Below are 27285 nucleotides of genomic sequence, written 5' to 3'. Positions count from 1 at the left end.
CTACAAAACGGACATAATAACAGTCTCCACCTTTGGGGGCGGTGGCAGGATTGTGAAGGTACATGCAGGCCCAGCACAGTGCCAGATGCCTTAGGAAGCACCTGAGAGCCCCTGGCTATTTTTATTATTACCAGCGTAAAACAAAACAGGATGGTGGATGTGGAGAAGAGAAGAGTTACACACACATGACACCTTGGGAGCCAGACAGGAGAAGATGAAACGAAAAGCACAGTTAGAGGCAGTCTCAATACCCCGCTTCTTGGGGCTGGGTTTCTAAAAAATCATCCCCCTGCACAAATCCATCAACAGTGTTTCAGACACTTGAGTTTTCGAGATTTTATTTCAAACTTGTGTTTCTGAGCCCAGGCTATGTTCAAAACCACCCGTCCTCCATCTGCTGTCTTAGATAGCAAGGTGCTCAAGCTCCCAAGAGGCTGGTGAGTTAATGCATATCAATGGGTCAGCACAGTGTATGGCACACAGTACATGCTCCATGAATAGCCATTTGTTGTTACTGCTGCTGTTATTCTTGTTTGCTATTTAACGCCAAGGGCTCAAACAGTTACCAAAGTCTGTATTTGTTTGTGTATCTGCATCAGTACCAAGCGCCTTTTTAATAGTGGCTGTTTGCAGTTGTATTTTCTTCCTTCATTTCTTCCCACCACAAATCGCTGATATTTTGAGCATCTTATCCACAATCCCCTCACAACCAGGGTCACCACGGCTCTTCAGAAAGGAGGAAGTCTGACCACCCACCAAAGGAAGTACACGGAGAGAATAACCCAAAACAAACTGAAGGAATTATTCCAAAAAACCTTGAAGGCAAGAAAATGGAAACGACAAATAACATCTATTTATAATTGCTGGCTCTTTTTCCGCAAAGGCCCTGCGATGATGGTGAGGGCCCCGCCAATCTCATTGTTCCTCATGGAGCAGGCTGCCAAGAATGCCTCCCGACATGAGGAAGGAGGCCACTCCAGACAACGCGTCTGATAAGTCTCTCTGAAGGTGAACTTTCAGAGAATTAAGGGCACACAACAAAGCCTCCCCAACTTCTGCACTGGTCCTTTGGGTGAATACCATTTCCCTCGCTGACCTGGCTGGCCAGCAAGGCACATTCCTGAGGCCGTGTGGTCACGAGTCTGCTCTGCTTCTGGACCAGCACACACACTGGAGGCCACTTGGATGAAACATGTTTGCTTATGTAAGGAATGGTTTTCTAGGCAACCGGTGCCAATGTGAAGTTTAAGGCTTTGGGGCAGGCTGCTTTCAGCATGAGTGTTGGGTCTTTCGTTGGTCTGCTCTGTGTCTATAAAATCCTCACCCTCTGCAGTCAACTTAAAGGGCCCCTTGCTAGCATTCTGGAATGATACCAGAGTGCAAAGGAAGAGTAGTCCACAATTTCTTTCCATTTCTGTTTTTCTCAGCGGCAGCAGCAGCACTAGCAGGTGTAAAGGTGAATCCCAGCAGGGCCAGGACTTACTAAATTTTCCTATGCTGGCCTGGGTCAATCATGCTTGCGTGCCTCAGTTGGCCTCATTTGACAAAAGGGAACAGGAATCATGCCTTTGTGCCCGGTGGGGCTGCCTGCATGGGTGATCACTGAAGGGCAATCAGAGCACAGCGTCTGGGGCCCCTGGTGTGCTGGTAGTGCCCCTTTACTCGGCAGGGTGAATAGTTCCCTCCGGAATAGGTGTTCACACTAACTCTGGCTCCCAGGGGATCCAATTGTGAGGGCAAATCATAACTTCCCCGTCTGTCCAAAAAACGGGAGCCTGCTGGGAACGGAAGTGTACTGGGCACCAGGGAATCCACCACAGCAACAGAAAAGTCCTTTTTGTTTTTCCAGGGATTTAGGCTCCATATCATTTTTCTATTCCTCTTTGCTGGCTTCCAGCCTCCCTAACAAAACTTGGAAGATGCAAAACTCATCTGAAAAATGCGCCATGCAGAAATCCAAGTAGGGGACAGTTTGGGAGTAGGTGGCAGGTGTGATGGGCCCCCTTTTAGAGTTCATTTACTCGGAGCTTCAGATTACAGAGCTTGGAGCTTCTCCTGGCTCCAGGGGCAAATTTGTCACTACTGTGCAAAAAACACCATGGTGTGGAAATGATGGGCCTGCACTAAAGTCCAAGCAGGAAAGGGCTGCTGCCACGCCAGGGTGGAGATTCTGAATCTAGCACTCAGGGGCCAGTCAGCTGGAACTGCTTCCGTTTGTGACTATGCTTTCGACAGCTGCATTCTGAAGCATCATGCTGCACAGGCAGCCCGGGCCGTGTGAGGCATGTTAAAGCATTCACCTTCTCTCCCCATCCCAGAAATGCCCTTTCCATTCTGAGAGAACAGGTTGGGGTTTGTTAGGGGTGGAGGAAGCAAGCATTTAGGAATGTTGGGTGCTCCTGGCTAGAGCCTCATAAGACCATGAAGAAAGATGTTTAGGAAGGACATGAGCTTCTACAAGAAAGGGAACCAGATTACAGGAAGTCTCTAAGCAGGATGGGAGCTGTGTGAGTCAGACCTTGAAGGATCTTTATTCATCTCACAGCTATAAGCAGGCTGTTTGTTTTGCGCGCAGAGCTTCTGGCTGGTTGGCCACAATATTGTAGCGACCAGTGGAGGCCCTGGCAGCGTGGGAGGAGGCATCAGTGCCAGGGATGAGCTTCAAGAGCCACGTGTGTATAAAGGCCCAGGCAGGGAAGAGTACAGCAGAAAAGGCCCCCAGAAGATAACTCAGTACCCCACCAATTAACCCAGCAGCCTGCCCTGAGGCTTGGACTAAATCTTGTATCTGCTTGGACCTCAGTTTCCCAGCAGATGACCCCCCAAAATAATACTTTCTTACCCTCCTACCACTCTCAAAAGGTGACACATACATAAATCGCTTTGAACTTTTAGATGAAAGGTGCTGTATAAACCTGAGGTCTCATCAACTGTAATTGTTACAGTAATTATTTTAATGATAATAATGATGATAATGGGAGAGGGGGGGTCGGGTGGGGACGAAACCTCCTACTTTGAGACAAAGAAAATCTCTTCCATTAAAACCTGCATCACGAATCCTTCTGCTCCGAGCTCTCAACCATCTCTTTCAAACTGCCAATTCCTGGGCTGAAATATTATTTATTCCTTTCCTTTCCAATAAAACAATTATTTGTTCCACCATTGCACCCCTCGTTCACTCTCCAGTGTGTCTGGCTTCGTCCTGACAGCTCGGCCACGGACTGTTTACATGTCTCGCTCACCCTCCAAGACTCTGGTTCAGCTCCATTGACACTAAAGGCAGGCGAATTCTCTCGGTGTGAGGAATCAATTACTTCCGCTGACACTCTATTACTGGTCCTCACATCTTTGGACTCCAGATGGAGAGTGAAGGTGGTGGTGAGGATGGCAGGGAATTTGAAGAGGATGGTGAGCGGGGCTGTGGGGGCATTGGGGGAGTAGGAGGTAGATGACAGGGAGGCAGAGAGAGACGATGGACTGAGAGGCCTCCGGCTTGTATTTAAAGACACAGAAAGAGATCTCTCTCCTTGACTGCCCCGCTGGCATCCGGAGGTGACTGCATGGCAGGAAGAGGCAAAGAAAAGGAATAAAAAGAGAAAAGGAAAAGAAAAGGCTTGTCAAGGATATCTAAAGAAATCAGAGAGGCCCCAAATACCTAAGCACTGGGACAGCAGATGACAGCTCCAAGCAGATTGACACAGGTATACAAAGGCAGCTTTGGGCTGCCTGGCTTCAAACCCAGCCCCACGATTACTATCTGTGTGATCTCTCAGGGCCTCAGTATCTCCATCTGTTAAATGGGATAATAGTAGTACCAGTACCAGCTGTGGAGGTTAAACATAGAAAACTTAGGGTAGGACCTGATGTCTGGCAAGAGTTCAATAAATGTTTGCTATTGTTGTCTAATTTTGAGAGTTCCTCCACGTGACCCACAAACATACAGTTGAGTCCCCAGTGGGAAAAAGCAGAAAAATATTAGAGACTGCCAAGATACTTGGCTACAAAGCTCGAAAAGAGGCATAAAAAAAGTCATGCTTTTCTGCTGCCCTCCCAAACCTAAGCCCAACTCACATTTCTTTCTCCTTTTCCTTTTCCTTCTTCTTTTTAGAAAATTTTATTTTGACCCAGCTAACATTTTTCGGGGATTCTCCTTCTAGGAAAAAAATTTTGATTATGTAAATTAAATACAACCATCTACTCTGCAATCAACTGAGATGAGTTGTGAGGCACGATGTCCCATAATGAAGGACGATTACAGAAGCTCTTTTCTGGAAGGAAAGACAAGGGCAGCTGATATCTTTTTTTTTTTCTGGAATTATTTATCCAGGCAGAAGTATAAGAATGGAATTAAATTATCTTTTGAGTTTCTCTTAATCCAAAGGCTTAAATCCCTTGCCACTAAAAAGGACAAAACAAAAAGAATATAAATTTTTTTTCTATAGGACTCATGACTCCAGGAAAATACACAAATCCCTTTTTAGAAAAATCTGATGTTTTCACTTGGTATATTTCCATCTCTTCTTTATCCCCTCCACACCTGGAGCTCCCACTGAATTTCTTAAGACAGACTCTCAGCCGGTGTAATTAGATGGGAGAATTACATGGAGTTACATGGGGTGAGATGCTGGTCCTCTGGGATCTCTGGGTTCGGAGAAGGTGCCAGGGTGGAGAGGCAGAACAAGTGGGATTGTGCATGATAAAATCTCAAGTGATTTTCTCAGTCAGAAGATAAAGCTTATTGTTAAGAAGGGCATCCACAGCGAAGCTTGCATTGAGACAGTTACAATTGCAACACTCATTTTTAAAAACAAACTGCCCAAAGTAATTCCAGCTGCGTTTTAACCTTGGTAAGAGGAGAACAGTCTGTGAGTTGTTTTTCCCCCTGATCCATGGGTGAGGTGGAGTTGCTGGGTGGACCCTGTGGTCAAGGTTGGTAAGTGTGGGGCCAGCAGCCAGCTGCTCCCATTCGTCCACCACGTACCTGGAGGTGGATCTGTTTCTGTCATTAGGAGGATTGTTGCAATACAGAAAATTATTACTGCTCACTGGCTCCTTAGGGGAATCAGAATATTTCTGTGGTTGGGCAGGCAGTAAATAATAACGTCAGTAATAGTGTCGTGAGTGATCAAGCCAACGGCCTCTCCTCAACAAGCACAAGGCACCCTCTTGAACCACACAGAATTCTCACTATGCTTTGTTGGCTTTTCAGACTTCAACAGAGACCAGCTGAAGCCACACCTCCAACTGGGCAATCTGGCCTCCTGCCCTCTATTCATAGGAAAGAGACTTGGATTCAGAAAGTCTTGTGTAGCAGGAAATTGACAAGAGGAGCTTAATCTGAAGTATTACCTGGACTTTCCCAGGCCAAACCCCACTTTCAGGCATTCCACTGGTGGGGAGGGGGGTCACTGGACATAGGGTATGAGGCTGCAGAGACCCTACAATGGACAGGGAAGGTGGGGACAGCAGAGAGTCCCCATCATCTTAGTCTTTCCTGCTTCCTGACCACCCTGTCTCCTAAAGAGATGGTGGAAGTTGTCTGGCCAGGAAATACAATTAAATAGTATTGCTCAGGCACCTCTTCACCGGGAAAAGGGTTTGTGTCAGCAAGTCACAAGGACAGCCCCTTTTAGTCTACCCTTACAATGCTCACTGGTTAAGAAATTGGGTTCAGGCATGTTCAATTATTTTGGTTCCTGAAGGCATCAAACCCTCCCTCCTTCTTGTCTTTGGGCATGCTGCTGTCTGCCTATGACACCAGCCAAACACACTCCCTGCTGCCTGGCCAAATTCTTTAGAATTCGTATAGGCGTCACCTCCTCCAGGGAGCCTTCCTTGATCTTCCCAGCTTAGGCTGGACCTGGATGCTGTGGGCCCACGTAAAAGGTCCATATCATGTCCCCTGCCAAACGCATGATGCCGGGGAGGCAGACAGCACAAGAGTAAAGCAGAGATTGAAAACTAGGGTATCTGGCTTCAAAACCCTTCTCTGCCACTTATGGGAGTAGAACCTTGGGCCAGTTGCTTAACTTCTTTGAGCCCAAGTTTCTTCATCTGTAAAATGGAAAGAGTAACAGTGACTTTAGGGAAAAGAATATGATTTATTCATCACTGTATTCCCAATAATACCAACGTGCTTAGCACATAGTAGGTGTTTAATAGCTATTTCCTGATGAATGAATGAATGGTCTATTACCATTTTGTTGGTGAGAGACTCATGTCCCAAATCAGTTAGTGACATTCTTGGCCTGTGTCCTACCCCCTAAGATTATGTCATATTCCCAGATGGACAAATAGGGAACACAGATCTGTCTGCCTTCCAACACGGATTCGGCTCATGCTGACCTATTGCCTGGCATTTCCAATGTAAAAAATATCACGAAATCACCTGCACACACCTGCCTAGCACCCTCCTAGACTAGGCGCCATGGGAGTTTAGATATGAAGTACATGCTTTGTGCCCTTGTAGAATTTACTTGCTGAGAACTCAAGATGACCACATATGAACAAAAAGCAAGGGACTCAGGCAACATCAAGTGCTCTGGGAGTTCAGAGGAAAGGGTGATAAAAGAGAACTGCAGGAAGCAAGGAAACTCAGGGGAGGAAGATGGGAGCTTGCAGTTGGACACTGTGGAGGGAGGGGAAGGAGGGCTGGAGCCCTGGGAACTCAGGGGGCTCACGCAGATGTAAGACTATGCTTGGTTGTTTGCAGGGAATCGAGGGTGTTTACTGAGCACAGGGAAACACTGCTGGCTGAATGGGGAGGGGCCAGATGACTGAGGTCTGGTCTGATCTCTCTGTTTACTATGATCAGGTTATCAACTGGGAAACTGCTACCTTTCTAAGATATCATCTCTTACTTTGGGAGAAACAGACATATCTTCTAAGATATAGAGGGCCCCTCTGGCTGTAAATAAACACAAGAGCACCTTGTTTATCTAGGACTCTTAGAGGCAAATATCCAAAACCTTAAATATGCAGAATATAAGGGTGTGGGGGAGTTCAGAAGAAAAGGTTATGAGCAGCTACACTGATGTTGAGAACTCCATCCTCTGTTGCTCTTACGCTTTGTCACTTGGGGATCACTCCCCAGTCCTAACTCTGCTGCAAGCTTGGCTGGCTGAAGCCAACTGGAAATGCTGGCCTTGGGATTGCACTGGCTTGGGCAAAGCTTAGGTCCCAGAACTCAAACTTCCCAAGAGACAGCAAGGGCTCCTGAGGCAAAATTGATAACCCAATAAAAAAGCAAAAACAAGTCAGAATGGGAAGGCTACATGAGACAGGCATACTCGTAACAGGATGTGTGAAAGCAGGAGGATTGATAGAAAATAGTCCCAAACTGTCCCCTGACAAAGTCCAATGATGCTAACACAGTTGCTAACTTATTGGGTATCTACATAAAAAGGCAGAGCAATCTTGCAAAATATTTATTATTATGACAGCTTTGCAGATGAGGAAACTGAGGCCTGGGAAGTTTAAAAGGTCAATAAAAATTCAAATCTTAATCTGCCTGTTCCAATTATGGCAATACTGGCTGCTGTCACAAAAGTGAAGCTTAGAATTAAAAGCCTGAATCATTGAGAAAAAGTTGACTCCTCTCAATGTAGGTTTTAAAAAGACAGGGAAGTGCAGCACATGATTTAGAATGTTCTTTATCAGAAATCCTTTAAAAAAGAACTCTTGGAACTCTTTAAAGTTCTCTTTTAAGAACTTTAAAGGTGGATATTTCAGTGTCTGGACACTTCACCTAAATGGAATGTCATTCTTCAATGATATGTGGTAAATGAGATATTGCTGTGCTGAACATAGCACATACAATCATTTATGTAGACTTCCTTGAGGATTTTAGCCTAAGAAATGTTCTTTCATTTCTTGCTAGTGGGTTTTGCACTTTCTGAGACCCATCAAGATACCCATCTAGAAATTACCAATTCTTTTTTTTTTTTTTCTTTTTGAGACAGAGTCTCACTGTTTCACCCAGGCCGGAGTGCAGTGGCACAATCTCAGCTCACTGCAGCCTCTGCCTCCCAGGTTCAAGTGATTCTCCTGCCTTAGCCTCCAGAGTAGCTGAGATTACAGGCACGCACCACCAAGCTTGGCTAATTTTTTTTGTATTTTTAGTAGAGACGGGGTTTCACCATGTTGACCAGGCTTGTCTCGAACTCCTGACCTCAGGTGACCTGCCTGCCTCGGCCTCCCAAAGGGCTGGAATTACAGGTAGAAATTACCAGTGCTTAAAAGGACCCAGCCTCTTGGTTTTGGTTTTATTTGGTTGAGCCTCTGGGATGGGGTGGGTGCTGGGGCTGTTTGAGAACTCCTGAACAAGCTGTGTATTACATGCAGGTGGGTGTTTTAAAAATACATACATTTTAAATTTTAGAAATGGAAAAAACCACTCAACTTTGTGTATGGGTTTCTAAAACCATAACATTCAGTCTGTTGGCTGATGACTCAAGCGAAAGGCCTCTGTCTGCCGGAGCAGCAACATCCTAGCATCCTCCACTCCACAGGGAATAAAGTGGCTTCTCTCTGTTTGCCCAGACGGCCCGTAGTCTCGCCCTTTTGTCCTTTGGCTGCAGGAGTCCAGCAGTACCACACTGGCCTCTGGTTTCTGCCCACAGCTTCTATACAGGCCCCAAAACAGCCTGTGGGTGCCCAGGATTTGCATTTCTGCAAGTGACTGGAGGGAGGAGTCAAGGGAAGTTCACCAGAGATGGTGGCCTTGGATTGCACTGAGTCAGGCAAAGCTGCGGCTTGTGAGTGAAATTTTCCAAGCAGACAGCAAGCTTCAATGGAACAAAGTTAATAAGCAACGGTTAAGGGAAAAGGTCTATCTGGGGTTTACTCAGCAGCCGTCTCAACCTTTGGGATGTAGAGTTCAAGGTATACAGGGAGCCAAGGGCCCAGGGGCCACAGCCCAGGATAAATTCTTTCATATCAGGGCCCTGTTTCCAGGCTTCGGGGCAATCTTTGCAGTTAACCCTGCATGTAGGAAGAACCCGGGCAAACACGAGGTTGGGTGTGCTGACCACTGCTCTGTCTCCACAGCTGAGTTGGCTGCTGCTTCTGACTTTCTTGCTCAGTTCCCCTTTTTGCTGGGGCATTGCTGCTGTGCTCTGTGATCGGAAGACCAGCCCAGGCAGTTTTCTTTTGGGAAGTATCCACCTTATGGGCCTGCAGAGCCAAATCCAATTTGAAGCATGCACCCAAAATAAAAGGAGAAAGCAGGCTAATTTCCTTGGAGAGTGAGTGCTTTCCAAACCCAGGAGCTCCCTTGGAACGAAAATGCAGTATGGAAGAGAGAGGGAGAGCCGGAACAAGACAGAACTTCCAGGACTTCAATTAGATTAATTGTTCCTTTCACAAGAAAGTAAAACAAGGCAGTGGGGAGGGGAAGCCCATTTATGGCAAATGCAAATGGCCAGGGGAAATGTCAAAAATACCTTGAAGAGTGAGAGGCTGAGAAAACCAGATGTGTCTTTCTAAATACAAAAATTAATGACAGAGAGAAAGAGAGAGAAATGGGGAGTGGGGGAGAAATGGGGGGAGGAACAGAGAATTAATGACAAGGTTAAGTGGATGAGGCTTAATCCCAACAGAGCCTCTCTGACAGTTTGGCACTGGGAGAAACAGACCCCAGAAAGATTTTTTTCTGACCTCCTTCACTTTTTAGGTTCAAAGCAGACACATGAGGTCATGGAATGGGGAGAAAAACAGGAAGTGATTTAGCGAGGATGATAAGCCAGAAGATAACCCTGTAAATTGCTGGCTTCCCCTACTCCACCTCCAGCAAGGGGCAATGCCTTCTTCTTCCCCTTGTCAGAGTCTCTGGCAACCTTCAGTTCTCCCCATCTCTGGGACTGAGTCCTGTCCATGGAAGGGGTACCCTGCAACCCAAAGCAGGGCCTTTCTGGCCTTTCATCCTTCCCAACATGTTTTAAGCCATGCTTACTAGCTCCTAAGTTTTTCCTTCCAAAAGCCATGCTTTCTCCCTCTGCCACTATGAATACAACATAGGATGACCTCTTGGCAATTTCCCTGGGAGATTTGCTGGCATAAGCATAATAGAATTTGGCCCTTAGTAGAGAAAGGTGCTTAGTCAAATTTCTCTGAGCTTAGACCCAGGCTCTCTCTGTACATTATGCTTCCATTTGTGCCAACCTTCTGCAGTCCAGCCAGAGGAATCAGAGCCCAAAACACCTTATAAAGAAGCTCTTCTAACAGAAATCTTTGATAAAGTTCACTGTCAGGGAATCAGAAGCCTTGGGATGCTGAGCAAATGTATCCAGGGTACTCATGTAACTTAGACAAAGAGGAACTGATGAGTTTCCCTATGTCATCCGTTGAGTCAAGAGTGGATCTGGGATTAGAAACTTCATCTTATGACTCTTCGTCACATGAGGCATTCATCCGGGAAACCCTTTGGTTTTCAACAAAGGCTACCTCTTGTTAGGAGAAAAGCATTATGTAGGTGCAAATTAGTCCTAGGGGGATAATAATGACATCAATTCACTGAGCCTCACAGTCTAGCACTAGTTAAAGAGGGGCCTTGTTTCCTCCATGAGGAAGTGCTGGCCCAGACCTGGCCTGTAGGAGTTTTGCCTTCTCCTTGGTACCTGTCCTGCCAGCTGGCCCCCTTATTAATTTTTCAGTATTTGCAATTCCTTGCTTAATAGCAAGGAATGCTTAGACAATTTATTAATCACATGGGAGCACTGAATACTTATCAGAGTAACAGCATTCTGTAGGCGCTCATTTGGGGCAGAATATGACTGTTGGCACATTCGTTTCTGCACAAAAACTCTCACTTTATTTCCAATGAGAAAAGACTTTAAGATGGAGCTCAGTAGAGAGCTTAAAGCACACCTGCATTCTAGACATGCTGCCTGCTTCCCAACCTTAACTTTTAGGGACCTCGGTAGTAACATGGCATTTCTAAAGTACTCCCAAGTGTCTAAATGTCCACTTGGGAGTTCCTAAGCCACACATTTCCAGGGTGGCAGAACCAATGTTGTAAGACCAGCTGAGTCACCTTGGGTGACTGACCTAACCTCTCTGTGCTTCAGTTTTCTCTCTTTTGCAAAATGGAGCTCATAATGGCACTAACTTCCCAGGGCCCACTGTGCAAAGTAAATGGATTAATATTTGTAATGCAATTAGAAGAGTGTTAAATAAATCCATGACACTGACTTTGAGACTCTAACTTGTGTAGCACAGCTATCAAGAACCAATGTGAATCTTAGAACTACTTTGATTTTTTTTTTTACCCTTTTTTTTTTCTATAAGGAATCCTGTTACCGCTATATAAGGTAACAGGCTGATCCTGCGTGGCTGGATGCGAGGGAAGTCTCCACTTGGGGATACAGCTACTATCTTACTAAGGAAGTGGGTGGGGTTTATACATGTAGCAGCTGTGGAAATGGGGAGATCTCCAAGTGCAAGGTAACCCAAAGTCAAGAGGTAGAGTTTTGTAGTCCAGCCCCTGCCACCACATGGAAATTCTCCTCCACTACCCGCCTTTGGAGGTAGGTTAATATTCTCTACTTTTCACTCAAGAAGGCTCTTTCCACCATACTGTGGGATCAGCCACACCTTTATTTCCCCGGAAAGGGAATGCCCCTTGAGGTTTTCCTCTGGGGCCAGGATCCACCACTGGTTAGCAGCAGGTCTTGGGGTGAGGGGTGATAGAAGTGACAAGAGCAGGGGTGGGGGCAGAGCGTGTGCATCTCATGGATGGGATACACAGTGGGACAGGACGGTGCTTACTTGCAGTCGTGCTTCTCGATTTCAAAGTGAGGGTTGAAGTTGAGGACAATCTTCTGGTTGGGTTCGGGGGCGTAAACAATCCACTCGCAGTTCTGGTGGGAGGGGTAGTCCTGGGGGTAACCGGGAGAGGTGATATAGCCAGCATCTTTGGAATTCAAACGACCTCCACATGGTGGGTCTGAAAGAGAAATCAACAACCCAAAGAACTTCAAATATGTTACAGCTTTCTTCCCCCCACACTCTCCTTCTCTTCTGTACCAGTGTCTGATTAAAACTATTTTACAGACCTTTTATGGCAGTCCAGAAGACTAACCTACTTACTCATTCGGTGGAAGAGATTATTCCAGCTCATCCCTCCCCCTACCCACCCAACTACACACACACGCACACACACACACACACACACACACACACACAGAGATGAAAGTATTCCAGAACATGGCCATAAATATTCTCAATTACGTGGTCTGCGATTAAAAAAACAAGAGGACTGCAAACTCAACATGCCTCCCTGCCTTTCCTGCCTCCCCTCCTTGGCCCATCTTCCTCTCCTCATTCAACCTCCTATCTCTATCTTTATCTCATAAACCCTTCATTTTATTTGGTGTCTCCCAGCACAGCCCAGGCTGCCAGCAGTCAGGGCTCTGGGAACTGACAATGGTGGTTTTGTGGTGCCGACCCACAAGCGAGCCTGGTAACAATTACATGTGGTGCAGAGGAAGCACTTTCAGCTTTGGGCCAGAACAGGCCCTGGAGGGTGATTGCAGCCTTTTTAAATTTTTTTTTAAGAAAAAAAAATGCAAACCCTCCAAACATTTAATTCCATATATACCACAAATTTGATTTATTATTTCATTATACACCGAATGGAAAAATCTGTATTAGAGAATCTACTGGCTCTAGCCTTGGAATTTCGACAAAGGTGCTTTGTGTTGAATGAACATCTGTTTCTTCTGCGCTGTCTGCCCGCTGTCCCTCCTGCCCGGTCACCACCACCAGAGTGTGCTGCTGCTTTGTCCAGCCATAACTGGCCGTTTGCAGGAAGAGCTGGCTCCCTGTACCTGCAGTGCCTGGCTGGAGGCAGACAGCTTCATGTGGCCTGGGAGGGCAGGGAGCCACCTTCAAAGGCTCCAAAGGTGGGTGATGACATTTGAGGAATCTCATCTATTCGGGAGTAAAGTTCTGCAATCCCCAGCAGGGATTCTTGGGAAATAGGGAGTTTTGCTTAAATACCACAGTAGAACAGAAGCTGGGAAGGCACATGAGACATGGAAATATTCAGAAGCCTCTCGGAGACCTTCCTGAGATGTGTGTGTCTCTTAGCATCAATCACGATTTAATATCGCCATCTGCATGGAGCAGCATGGGCCCGTGAATTATGTATTACGACTCAGCAGCCGCCCTCCAGGATGGGTCTTTCTCCTGTGTTCACTCTTTGAGGGAACAGGTCATGTATTTTTTAACTCTACAGGTGCACTTTACTATTCCCCATGTCTGTTGGCATTACTATCTCCCAGACCTCTGCTTTAGACTACCGGCCTGACAGGCTTAAAATGCATAAAAGATGGGCACGCTGCACACGGGTGGTTGGGACACAAATCCACACAAGTAGCCTTTTCGGCATCAAGCCTCCACGAGCTCAGACTGTGCCTTATTGAACTGCCCAGAATGGAATGAATTCAGGTCCATTTCCTACTGGGTGGAAAACAAAAGCAGCCATTTCCTCAGGCTGGTACACAGCACATCATCTTCTTACCTAATGACCCTGCACCCACCCCAACCCATGAAGACAATGAGCTCATCCCTCCCACCCAGACCACATGAGGCCAGCCATGAGGCCCAGTTCCTCTGCAGCCAATACCCACAGGCTTTCCAGGTGCCCACACCACTCACCCATGCTGGGAACCCAATGTCATCTAGCCAGCCAAATTGAGGCCCGTTGGTCCTGGCTTATGCATATGAAATAGGGTGGAGTGGTCCTCTGAGAAGGCAGAGGTGTGAGGACATAGATCACCAGCTGCTCTTACTCAACTAGCAGAAGGGGGAATTTTCTACCAGGTCCAGCTCCTCTGCCAGCTATTTTGCAGAAAACTGCAGCCCTGCCACCAACTCACCCCAAACCACACTTTTTTGCCTTGGAATTCGTCAGAGGAAACCTGAGCTGAGCTCCTGTTTAGTAACTGTTATGGTTTCCACATACTCTCCACTCTCCCCACCCACACTCTCTCCCTCCTTTCCCCATCCCTTCCTCTACTTCTCTCCAATTACTCTTGAAAGGGGAACTTTTCTCCCTCAATTCCCCACACCCCAGGTTTAAACTTTTAGTAATTAGACCAGGCACACAGATCAGCAATAAAGACAGGAAACTTCTTCACAGGAAGGTTTAATTTCTCATCTACAGCAGAAGTGATCATTTCTCCACTACCAAAAAAAAAAAAAATTAAACTATATATATATCCCATAGCTGATAGTCTGTACTGTCTGCTGTTAAACCAAAAGAAAAAGGAGTCATCCATTGCTTTTTTCTATCCTTTCTTTACCTGAAGAAAATCAGGGCAGTTATTGAAGTATCAGAGAACTCATTAGAACATCTGCTTCAGTTGTGTGTTGTTAACCTTTTCAATACTTACAAATTTATAAATTCCCATTCTTGTTTGGCTTGCATTAACACTCAGAAACACACACAAACATAGATATTGAACATACTTCAAGTACATATACATATCAGTAATTCACACTTTAGTCCTATACATACGTTCACACCTTCTCATAAAATATCACACATCATTTGCACAAACATATATCCACAAAGATAAATACTAGAATTTCTGTTTTTATTTTTCTTGGAGAGAACAGAATTCTTGAAACATATCAGTAAAAATTGTAAAGAAAACACACTTAATCATTCTACTTCTCCTCTTGATAACTGATCTTTCCTTTCTAGGGCTGGGGACACATCATTTCCTAAATACAAACATGTCCCAATAGAAATTAGCTAAAATTTCTTCTGAAGAGCTATACCATCCATTACTTTGTAGGTCTTTATTGTGTTCCACAATGAACTTTATACATGGTTGCTGTTCTGTTTCAGAGGAGTCAAGCTAAGCCAAAGGAGAGTTGAACTCAAGGGCAAAACCCTTAAGGCCAATCTCCATGTACAGAGGGGAAATTGACCCTGTTTGAGCTACTGAGCCCGCTGGGTGAGTTGACAAAAGACTTCATTCTGCAACTATTTTGTGAATACCTTTCACCTGGGGCAAATTCATCACCCGAAGAGAGATAGCAAAATCCAGGCTTGGACTGTTAGAGCATTTTCTCCTATATCTGGGAGGGAAGGCTGCGGGATGAGCCAGGTCAGGTCTGAGAAAGGCCCAAGGCTGAAAGGAATAAAGTGGCGGCTCCAGATGTAATTGGAAATAAAGAGAACACTAAGTTCTGAAGTCACCAAGTTCTGATTTTCCTCTTATAATGACTACTTAGGTGTTTTTATTTGAAATGCAAAATATCAGATTGTTTTAAACTCTTTCTGTCTTGCTCTTTTTCTCCTTCTTAAGTATTGTTGTTTTGCTGGTAGTCTAAGTACCATATGCCGCTGCCTAGGGGTAACATAGCCCTGAAAAGGCAAAGGGATGTTGTACCCCTTCACTTAGGAACTCACCTTCCTACAGAACCTAATCACTTTCCTTGCGAATATTTAATTTTTAAGAAGTATTAAGAATGGGAAAAGAAGATCTTTTAAAAATCTGGTCTGCCTTCTAGAAAAATGTAGTTGGCATTGTTTTAAAGGAACACTGTATAACCTGAACTTGACAATAATATTTGCTAAATACTGAAGCCTGACTGTAGCAAATAATCTGATTACTATAGCTTACTTCACGACAGCTTGGTAAAAGACCAATCAGATCCCTCGCTTTAGTTGAACTGAAGGAAAAAGTCCTTGGCAAAACCAGGGAAACTTGGCCATTGGCTGAATGTGGGATTAGAGGGCCCAGTTGTTGTAAAAGGTGAGTCTGGGGTGATGGGACTGGGTTACCAGGAAAGGGAGGGATCCACATTAGCAGAAAGATGGGAGATGGCACCCAACTCTTAACTCACTCAATTTGACCTTTCTGGGGCTCAGCTTCACAAACTGTAATTCAAAGAATGAACTGAATTAGGTGTGTAGCTTTCAAATTTATTTGAAGTACTTTTTTTTTTCTTGAACAAAACTCTACCTAGACCTCCCATGTACAAAGAAAATAAAAGGGAGCTCTTCTTGGATGCTGGGAGGGAGGTAGCCAGAAGCATTGTAGTGTCCAGGCCTCCTAGTTCCTGCCCTCAGCTCAGAAGGGCTTCTCTGCAAGTCCACTGGGGCTTCCTGGAACATGGTTTGAAACCCCCTAAATGGGGCATCTCCATTCCCTGTTACTTTAAAATGCTATGGAAAAGAGAAAGAGCATGACTAGGAGACATCTATTTCCTATGTATACCTGAGGACACTTAGTGGAGAAAAGCAATCGGTCTCATTTCCTCTGAAAATAATATACTTTATCTACTTTATAATTTATTTCTTATCTACAGCATAATCCCACTTTGTCCCTATTTCCACAGCATTGTTTTCATTTAATTATTGGTAGCAAGGCAAAGAAGAGACTCTTTCTTCTACTTAAAAAGAAAGGAGGTTGTCACCTTGCCACTTACTCCACCAGGAAGTTTATTAGAAATAGCATTGGAGCAGGATTTAAAAGCCTAGTAATCAAGTCTAGTCTCACCGCTAGCAAGCTGTGTGACCTTGGGTAAGCTAGTAGACAACTCTGAGCCTTTGTTTTCTCATCTATAGAATGAGAGGGGTGATTCTAAAGGTCAGTTCCAGTGCTAAAATCCAAAGCCCATGTAGTGAGGTGGGGAATAGATCTTATAACCCATAGATTGAGCCAAAATTCAAAAGATTCTCTACCCTCCTAGACAATAAGACATTTATTCAAGGTGCTACCCCTGTTCTATCTGCTTGGTAAGCCTGAAACCAAACTCCAGGATTCTTCAGAAAACATGTCTGTCTTGCATTACGGAGAGTTCAAATGTCTCCTTTAATGACGTCAGGTCTACTAACACGAGTTTCTTTTTGTAACTGAGTCTGTGGCTGCATATTTATAAATATTATGGATACACAGTTCTGTGTGTGAGCATGTCAACAACAGTGATGCATGAAAAGAAAAACCAAAAGGAGTTTCTTCAAATCCCTCACCCAGATCATCTAAGTCGTTGGCTCAGGGTTTTAACCAAATTTTGCTCACCAACCCGGGATAAGCTGCGTTTTAAGAATTATTTCTGTGAGCTGAGGCTGGATTTTGTTTTATTCAAAGCAACTTCAGCCTGTCACAAGACAGTCTCATAAAATCTGTATCTTGGCTTAAGCTGGGAAGAAATGAGCCAATCCATCAGCCCAGGAATGTGGCTGTTTGACCACTTCCTAAGGCAACTGGGAAGGGATGCAATCTACTCAATTTATGGAGACTGGTGGCAGTGAATGATGCACTCCTGAAGGCACAGCAAATGGAAATCCTTCTGAACTTTTGCAATGATAAAGTTCAAAATCTGAATAAAAGGGCCATCTAGGAGGGAAGGAGAGAGGGAAGCAGAGAGCAGGAGAGGAAGCCAGCATATGAGTTTGGAAATGAATAAAGAATGAAGCAAATGAAATGAATAAAGAATGAAGCAAATTCCCTCTCTTAAAACACCTCCAATGAATTCACTTAGGAGAGAACTGGAAATTGGGTCTGGAAATGGGGCCTTTTGAACATCTCTCCCCTCAATCTAGATTCTAAAAATGAAGCCTCATTTAATCGGTAAAATGTAAGTTTGATGCGATTACCTCTCCTGACCTCGAATCATGCCACCTGTGTTAACCTTATTATTTGTCATCTTATATCATAAACAAATGCAATTCCAATAGGGCAGCCGATATAATGTCATTAGTTTATATTTATGTCCTCTCTTTTCCAGCCCTCATTGCAAATGCAATTTTGATGCCATTGATGAGAGATCTGGGATTACAATTCCTGACCATTTTAGGAGACATTTGGGGAAGGAAACAGAAGAATAATTTTGAGTCTCTCCAAAAACCAAAGGAGAAAAAAAGTAATATAATATTGTCTTCATTTATTTTGATTAACTGAAGCTTATGTTGAAACATCAATGGCTCCCCATTGGTTAGCAAGTGAAACCCAAACCTCTTTGCCTAGCAATTTGGGCCTTGAATTGAGCCCAAGCTATTATTTCTAATCTTGTTTGCAATTATTTCCCACCATACATTCTAAACTGCAGCTTCTGAGTGTTCCCCAAACCAACCCAGCATCCATTTCTCTACTCACACCTTCCCCTTCCCCTGGTATGCCCTTCCCTGCTCTAAATCCCACCTACTCTCTCACTCCAGGCTGCCTCTGCCCTTTCTCCTCTCCCATACTGGGAGCAGTCTTTCTCCTCTGTGCATCTGAGAGGCTGAAGCTCTTTAGCATCTTCTGAGATGTGTGAGAGTTCTGGAGGGCCTCATCCAGTCTACTGAGCCACCAGCAACTTGAGATCATGACTCCTTGCTGATCCATCTTTGGCAAGTCTTACAGAATCAAACCAGAACCTTTCCCAAAAGTCAGACTCATCGAGATTTGGTGAATTAACCAATTAAGAAGTGACCAAAGGAACATCAAAAGTATCACTAGATAGGACAGACTCTGAGAGTTCTATCAGAAATTATTCTGCAGCCACAGCTACTGCCCTTCCTTCCCCACCCCCAGCTGTTATTAAGTGCAAATGTTTCTTAGTGGTGAATTGAGAGTTTGAATAACTTGTCTGGGATAATAATACCTAGTCACAAGTAGGTCAAGGTAGAGTTAGTGTGAACTATGTCTCCTAGAACACCCTAAAGCAGATAATAATGATAAAGTTCAAAGCACATTCACATTTTATTTTATTTTATTTTATTTTTTTGAGACGGAGTCTCACTCTGTCACCCAGGCTAGAGAGCAGTGGCACAATCTTGGCTCACTGCAACCTCCGCCTCCCAAGTTCAAGTGATTTTCCTGCCTTAGCCTCCCAAGTAGCTGGGATTACAGGCGCCCACCAACATACCCAGCTATTGTGTGTGTGTGTGTGTGTGTGTGTGTGTGTGTGTATTTTTAGCAGGGATGGGGTCTTGCTATGTTGGCCAGGCTGGTCTCGAACTCCTGACCTCAGGTGATCTGCCCACCTCCTCCTCCCAAAGTTCTGGGATTACAGGCATGAGCCACCACGCTCGGCCATTTTAATTTTAATACTAGTAAAATTAATTTATCTCAGGGGTTTTGTCCCCTTCACTCCAACCCCCACACTTCCAAAGGCAACTTTAAATATTGGTTATCTGTACCACCAGGAAGATGCTGACTATTACTTCATCACTAAGCCATTTGTCGGTATTGGATTTTCTTGTGCTTCGTTTCAGCAAACCTCTCTTTACTCAACCCCCTCCTCATTTTCCTTTCTGTAGCCCTTAGAATGCCTTTGGGGAACATCTGTTTTATTTTTTCTCCTGTATCCAAACAATTATTATTAGCATTCGGTCTAGTAATTTGCAATTCCCATTATCTTCTCTGCTGAAAGACTCCAGAACTGGTTACTGGTTATCACAGGATTTGTGGAGGCGGGAGCAGGGTACCACGGCCACGTGCACTCAGCTGGCCGGCAGCCTCGTGCACTCTGTGCTACCAAGAGCTTCTCTTTTGTTATTCCCAGCCCCTCCTTTTTTTCTGGATTAGATAATGACTCCTTTATGAAGACCCAGAGGGAAATGGGATTATTAAGAGTCTTGCTGGGTAAAAGCTATTTTGTCTTTATGATGACTTTTTTGAGTTCAGCTGCTGAAGGGCCTTAGTGCCAGAGTAGAAGTTATTACACATTCGGGAGAGCGCCTTAAACACAGTGTTCCCTGCTGAGCACACTCTCAGTGTTGAAGGATGGAAGGGGAGGAAAAGGAAAGGAAATGAGAGATTAAAAAGAAAATAGGAGGTAAGAATACTGAAAACAGAGGAAGAAGGAGGGAAAAAATGCAAGGGAGACATAAATCTAAGATAAGAACTCAGCAGAGAATATTCTCTGAAGAAGAGTGTTGCGAGAGATAATATGGTGCTTACAAAACACAGAGGTTTGGTGGTGGAAGAACTGAGAATAATAATTATTTTTTAAATCCCATAAAAATCAACTTACCACAATGGTTATAGTGTCCTTTCTATAATCACGAGATTCCACTAACCCCACTGAAACAGTTTTAAAGATTCAGTGACTTCAGAATGGGCTTCATATGTGCCAAACAGTATTCTACATAATCTGACATAGCCTAACAACCCTATGAAGTAGGTATTGTTACCAAACACATTTACAGACAAGGAAACCGAGGCACAGAGACTAAGTATCTGATCACACAGGATACTGGGTTCACAGAGCCAGCAAGTGGCTGAGCTAGATTCTAAACCCAGGCAGTCTAGTTCCCATGTTTCAGAAGCTGGGAAGGCCAGGGATGATCCCCACAAAACTTCTCAGTGGCAAACCTACTTGGTAGCATTTAGGGAAAGACAAATATTTTGCCTGTTTGAAAACCCCCTTTTCTCTGCCTGTGCCAGTACTCTGTCTGTGTGAACAATGAGAGATGTGTTTGAGGCTGGGGTGTGAGTGGGCTGGAAGCACTTAACACCTTCTCCACTCCCTGTACACACAGGCACTCAGCTCCTTGTCATCCTGGCCCTCTTTCCTGTGTTCTGGAAACCCTAGGCATGGGGCCGGGAAGGGGGGTGATGGATAGGACGTTCAGGTCTGAAACCATGTATCACAACATCGAAGGGTTTTTTTGTTTTTTGTTTTGTTTTGTTTTGTTTTTTTGTTTTTTGCCAACTCCTATTTCTCTCCTTTCTTCTCAATCCTACTCTTCTCTATCCTAAATGCCACATTGTTATTGTTCTACTGGATAGGAGTAGCATTTTCAGAAATGGGGGATTTATTTTTATAGCACAGCTGGTCTGCCAAAGGTCACATAATTTGGCAATGTTCCCAGTGGTTAAAAATTAATTTCTCCTTATTAATACAACCAAGGTCCCAGAGGATCGGAGCTCAGCCTTATCTAAACTTGACAGCTTCCTAAACCTTTAGAAGATGCTTTCTCCTGGAGGGCCAGCCATGATACAAGGCCACTGTGTCCTGGAATCCTACTCCACTGAATCCTGTTAGGCAATGAAACCATTAAGCCTCTGACCATTTCTCAGATAAAGCTTTGAAAAATACTGTAGCTCTCCAGGACAAACTTCTGCAGCATCTTCCAGAAATGGGTTAATTAAAAAACAAAAATCAGCAAATAGCAAAGTCCTTACCTGAACACACAGTACAAAGACTAACTTCTGGTGATCAATATACTTATCTGCCACTCAAGGAAGGTATCTCAAAGATTATCCAGTTGCAAGTGATGGTCAGATAATAAAGTACCTCAAATATGTTAATAACACTACAAGCCATTGCCCAGATGACACTTTTCAAGTCCTTTCTTGTCAGTTCAAGAAATTAAAAAGATATTCTTCTTTTGCTCTATCTTTTAAGAAAGGAAGATCTCAGCTCAAGTTCCTAAAGTCTTTCCAAACTGGACCTTTGGAGAATATATTTGGAAACCTCTTTACCTGGCTCTTGAATTCTGTCAACTCAGAATTGTCTTACACTCAGGTCACCCTGAGTCAGTTCATTTTCCTGATTGCTTTAGGGAAGACTTGAGTGAAATGAAAAACACCAGGGTCCCCAGAATCATCTGGTCCCTGGTGTCTCTCCTCACTGACCCCAGACCCCTCCCTCACTGTTATTTGTATTCTTGCCTCACTGCATATGAATTGGCATTTGGATTCCTAGCTTTTTCTATGCCTGGAAGATAGGAACTGGCCTTTCTGCTGCAGGACGTGGACTTGATACATTCAACAGCAGGGGATCAGAGCCATTTGGTAGACAGCAGGAGTCCTGTCTGGGTAGCCTGGGTTCCAGTCACTGCAGCCTTCCAATCTTTCATTTTGCCAGTTGAGTGCTCCGTAGCTTAATGTCTGAGGGCTCTATGGGATGACATAAAACTCCAAACCTGATGTGCGCTGGCACATTCACAATTCTACCAGGCACTGCTCGGACGAGTAGGGGCCTGCCCGGGGCCCTTTGGGGAGTGCTCCTCTTGCCACTGTCTTGCACTGTGTGCTCTGCTGGCAACTGGCCACAGCTTCCCTACCTCCAGGAGCTGATCACGGGGGAAATGTTTACTGGGCACCCATTTAATGTGGGCATGAGACCAATCCCTAGAGCCCAGAGCAGGCCATCTGCGTAAAATCTAGGAGTTTACAGTTTACTTGCAAATTATTATGCTCGCCAATGGCCATCTCACATTTTGGGGAGACAGGCTAAAAGAAACACTTCAAACCCTTATCCGGCGCCTAGACCGTCATTGCTTCTCTTTCAGGATTTGTCTGAACCCAGACCTGTCTCCCACAGCCAATTTACACCTCTTATCTGATCATCCAGTCCAGACGGAAGGGTGAATTGACCGAGAATCTGCGCGTGTCCATGGCAATGGCGTTAAAACCCAAGCATAGATCAAAGCTCTCCAGACGAGGAGGGGAGGGGTAGATGGTTATGGGGTCTGGGTTCTTTTGGCCCCAAGCGATGTGTCCCGGAGGTAGGGACATTAGGCCTGGGAGTTGCCACCATTTGAAGAAACCCATTGTCAGGACTTGAATGATTTTCTGAGCAAAACCCAGTCCCCCCGCAGATCATGATTAACTCTAGCAAAGGGGACGTTCGTAGTGGGCGCTGATCGGGAATGGCTAGCGCCAGGGGGCTCTCCTCTCTGTCTGAAACCGAAAGAAAAGGAAGTGGAGGGAGGGGAGCCGAGCAGGGAGCACACGCCAATAAACCTGAGCGTGGATCTCCTATCTTTCAGAAGAAATTCAGCCGGAGCCGCAGAAGCCGCCACGCATATGGGCAAGATCCCCTAAAACTTGGTCTGGAAAGCTGATTCCCGAAGGTTCCCCAACCCAGATGATTCCCTGAGGGGCGACAAGTCTATTCCAAATCCCTCCCCCACCTCCAAACACTAGGGCTACCGGCGCCCGCCACCCAGCCGCTGGACGCCTGCGACCCGGTGGGAAAGACCGGGTGGGAAAGACCCCCGGCGCAGCCAGCCCGAGTCGAAGGGCGGGGACAGCCCTTTAATCAGAGCGCGCCTTGCCTCCATTAACTTGTGTTGATATTAAAAAGAAATCAATCAGTGAAAATGAGGCATCGGCCGTGAACATTTCTTTTTCTCACGTGGAAAAGCAAAGAGCGAGGCGGCTGGGGAGGGGAGGCGGGAACTCGCCGGCGGCTGCAGGCAGAGGCTTCTCCGGAGACCAGCGCTGCAGCCGAGACCTAACTTTCCGGCATAGGGCAGCGTTGAGGAAATGCCGCAGGCTTTTCCCTGGGGTTGTCCTTAGGAGGAGGAGGAGGAGGAGTGCACAAGCATGGAGTAGTTGGAGGCGGCCAACTTCGCGGAGGCTTCAGCCTCGGTTTTGCTTTCGCTGGGAATATTTTTGCTTAATAGAATGTTTATGGATCGCTGGGCTCTGTTTCTGCTGCGTAGCCCAAACAAATCGATGCGGCGTTAGAGACGGCGCTGGGGGGCGGGGAAGGGGAGGGAGGGCTAGGAAGAGAGCTGAGGGGCTATCACGTCCCCACCACGTGGATGGCCGCGCGCCGCGTGCTCTTCACCTGTTCCTGCGCACCGGCGGGCGCTGGGCGCGCGGCGCTTCTAGAGGCTGTGCAAGTTGCGCGCATTTCTGGGGCTCAAGCTGGTTCCTTCCCGCCTCTCTCCGCCCTCCTCTCCGAAATCCCACCCCAGTTTCCTCTCACCCAGTTGGGCCAGCGCTTGGATTCCCAAGCCAGCCGGCCTCGGCCTCCCGCCACTCAAAGCCGTCTTTCTAGGGGTCGCGGCGAGCCTGCCGCGCAGAGCGGAGCGCAGGGGACTGGCGGGGGCGCCCGGGGCAGGGAGGGAGGCAGGCTAGCGGCTGCACTGCGGTCCGGCGAGGCGGCGCAGTGAGGAGAGGGGCAGCCTGGTGCGCGTCGCCCATGCGGCCTCCCAGCCACGCGCCAGCCCAAGGTGCCGCGCGCCGCGACCGCCGTGTTATTTGCTCAATTGCTCCCCCGCGCGCACCTTCTGCCCCATCTTGCTCCTTCCCAGAATTGGTTCTCGTCGCCGGCGGCGGCGGCTGAACCAGGCCCCCCTCCCGGCCGGCGCACACCGGGTGAGTCAGAGGTGTAGCTTGGCCTCGCCCTGGCCACCCGCTGCCGGCTCCCCGGGTGCCAGTGCTTTGCTCCGCCTGAAAGCCTGAGCAGCTCACGGCTTGAGATCGCATTTTGGGGAGCTGGAGGTCCCTGGCAGGTCCCAGCTTCGAATCCCACCCTGAGATCCCACCCCGGGTCCGAGGTTGCCCCAAACTCCGCGCCTCTGGGCTTCTCTAGAAGTGACGCAGCACTGCTGGGGATTGGGATGGGAGGGGGTTCTGCAGAGAGCGCGGCAGGCAGGTGGCAGAGCGGGAGTGGGTCCAAGCGGGTGTCGCGCACACACGTACACACACTCCAAGCAGCGCTCGGGGACAGATGTGCGAACATCTGGGGTAGGAGATGGCCCCTGAGTCTTCACGACCCCTCCCGCTCCGCACAGCACACGGAACCTGAAGTTGCATGTGTGTGCGCGCCAGTGTGAGTGCCAGTGTGAGTGCCAGTGTGTGCGCGCTCGCGCGCTGGGGCCTACTGGAGTCCGTGTCTGAATACATAATATACTGTGGGCATCCTCACGGCGCGCGCGCGTGTGCACACACACACACAGCGAATCACACAAACATACATAATTTACGCAGCATCCAGGTCTGTGAGTGGTAATTTAATTCCGCTTCAAGCTGGGAATTTAGAAATAAGGCAAGGGGGAACGGGGGAGGCCCAGAAAATCTCCCCAAGTGGGACCCCCACCCATCCCTTTGGCAGGATTTGCAGCTGCCCTGAAGACCACTTATGGCAAAGAAAGAGCTGCAAACGTGCGGATCTGGGTGGCAAAGGCGTTCCTGAATTTTCTTCCCCCCTCAAATAAATGCCCAAGCTTAAAGTGGTGTGTGTGCTGGGCGGGGGGCGTGAGGAGAAGGAAGGGTGACAGTACCAGATGCAAGGCTAGGATCCACTAGCCGATGTTCTGGGGATGCCCAGGAGGCTGCAGAGTTAGCCCTACCACTGCCGCCATCGCCTTGCAAGTGCCTTGGGTGAGGGCACTTCAGGAAGGCTTTTTCGCCTTTCTTTCACCCATTTCCTCCATAGATGGTTTCTCCATCTCCAATCACCTGTAGCAGCTGCTAAGAGTTTTGTTGTTAGATTCCAGACACTGTTCTCAGAGGAGTAGGGAGGCCTCACTCTAGAGAGTGGTCCCAGAAGGAAGCAGAAACCCCACTGCATTCCCCATGGATTCCCCTTTCCAGAGCATACCCCTTGCCGCTCCCCACAAATGCGGTCCCCAGACTGTTCTGGGCCTCGAAATGCTTATCTCCACAGCAGCCTGTCCACACACCCTTTTTGGCAGTGGTTGAGAACAAATTCCACTCAAAAGTTTCTAACCACTTCACAAGAGTGAGAGATCTTCGAGGGCCTGCAATTTGTTTTAGCTAATAATAATTTCTAAAAGAACGTATGATTTACTTTCCCAGACAACACATGGATGAAGAGAGAAGAGACCAACCATCTTGGCTGCCAGCAGCACCAACCCCAAGCCCCTATCTCAGCCACAAGCCAACTTGCTCCACCAGCCTGAGCCTTATGATTCTGAAGCATAACCAGTCATTCTCCAAAGAATCTACAGCATCTGAAAACCAAAACTAAACTCTTGTCTTTCCCAAGCCCTTCAGTTAACATTGCTCAATGTAGCTAAGTGGAGGGAATGCAAATGATTTATATTTCACTGGCTAGTTGGAGAAACTCAAGGGAGATGTGTTCTGCTTCAAGACAGGGAAAAAAAATTCCCAAAAACTGTAATGCAAAGGCTTTGTAGTATTTTTAAACCTTTGATTCAGTCCATATGTGACATGTGAACACCGCCAAATTCTGTTTCAAAACACACACACATACACACACACACACACACACACACTCCTAGCAGGAGAGGAAAGTTGGGTTTTAGCAGCCGTGGTGGTGTAGGAAGGGCCGGCTGGGATCTCTCTTTAAATTATTGAGTACTGAGGGAGCCTTCTTCTGTGCGGTTCTGCGTGGCCTTCCTGCTTTAGCGGTCGCTTTTAAAGGGGAAACCATGTTGCAATAAATAGAAAAAACTTTCAGTGGCTTACCTGGTTGGCCTCTCACTTGGTGTCTTGAAAAGTAGAGGGCTAAGAAAACCCAGGTGAGAGGAAACATATCCATTTCGGAGACAGTGGCTCTTTCCAGAGCTGGGTTCGTAGGTTTCTTGTTTAAATCTTTGTGTTTTTCTCTCTTTTATTTTCCTCCTTACAACGTCTTATGCAGAGGTTTCTAATGGTCAGCGTTTCCCTCCTGAGTCCTGGTGGCTTGTCTTCACCTTTATTCTTGCTGGAATTTCCACCTCACCAGGAGGAGAGTAGCTCCTGAAATCAGCAAAGAGGGAACAAGCCGGGAAGAGAACACGGTTTTCCTCTCAAAAACAAAACGCATATATGTTCTCTCCAGTTCCTCAAAGTGTCATTTCCTTTATCCTACAATATCACGAGTATTTCCCGAAAGCCAAGCGTAACAATAATGATAATAATAATAATTAAAACCAAGACTTGCCTTGGGCATCACACGGCCCCCAGGCAGCTGTGTGATCTCAGAGGCGCAAACTGACACACATCCCACGGCACCCTTGACGGACACGCGGGCGGAGGCAGCCGCCGCCGGACAGCCCGAGTGGAAGGCGGCCGCCCTGCTCTTGTCCTCGCCGGGTTCCCCCGGCGGGAGCCTCCCCCAACGGCTACACCCGCTTGGCCAGCCTCTCGAGGGGAGTCTGAGGAAGGAAGCTGCTGCTGCTGTTGCTGCTGCTGGTGCGGCGGCGGTGGCGGCTGGGATCGCCTGGGAGTGAGCGAGCCCCTCTCCGAGTTCGCTGGCGCCCGCCCTCACCTCCACCTCGCCGAGTGTCTGTGCGGCTGAGGATGTGCTGGGGGCCGGCTGCAGGCTGGTGCCTCGCTCGCGATCTCTGCCTCCCCTCCGGCTCCCCACTGCCTTTTCAGGCCGAGCAGCATGTGGATGTCAGAGCCGCGGCAGAGCTATCCGATTACGCGCCGGCTCAGGGCCCGCCCCTTCTGTGTTCCTGATTAAAGAGGCAGCCGCGGAGACGAGCGGCGCAGAGCAGAGTGCCGCGGCACCCAGCTCGGGCGGGGCGGCGGCGGCTTCTCTCGGGCCGCCTCAGGATCGAAGTTAAGGCGGCGCCCACCCCACCACCCCTCTCCCGCCCCGCATCTCCCGATCGCCTCCGCG

At 47.0% G+C, this 27285-nt stretch overlaps 1 protein-coding gene across 4 annotated transcripts in view; it reads right to left on the bottom strand.

The window, feature by feature from the left end:
• NRP2 (neuropilin 2) overlaps positions 1 to 27028 on the bottom strand; it is a 115306-nt gene extending 88278 nt beyond the window's left edge. For 3 of the 4 annotated variants that reach the window (XM_055380392.2, XM_004033093.5, XM_019022632.4), the window contains exons 1-2: positions 26145 to 26278; positions 11767 to 11944 (exon numbers count right to left, since the gene is read on the bottom strand). In XM_055380392.2, the coding sequence (XP_055236367.1) occupies positions 11767 to 11944; positions 26145 to 26217 (251 nt within the window). In that variant the 5' untranslated portion in view covers positions 26218 to 26278. Of the gene's footprint in view, positions 1 to 11766; positions 11945 to 26144 lie in introns of all 4 variants that reach the window. The other variant, XM_004033095.5, reaches the window with a different exon arrangement.
• Between the last annotated feature and the right edge of the window lie 257 nt (positions 27029 to 27285).

The sequence above is a fragment of the Gorilla gorilla genome, chromosome 11 (assembly GCF_029281585.2).
Source record: "Gorilla gorilla gorilla isolate KB3781 chromosome 11, NHGRI_mGorGor1-v2.1_pri, whole genome shotgun sequence".
In the NCBI taxonomy this organism is placed as follows: Eukaryota; Metazoa; Chordata; class Mammalia; order Primates; family Hominidae; genus Gorilla; species Gorilla gorilla.
This window is presented reverse-complemented; position numbering and strand designations above follow the sequence as displayed.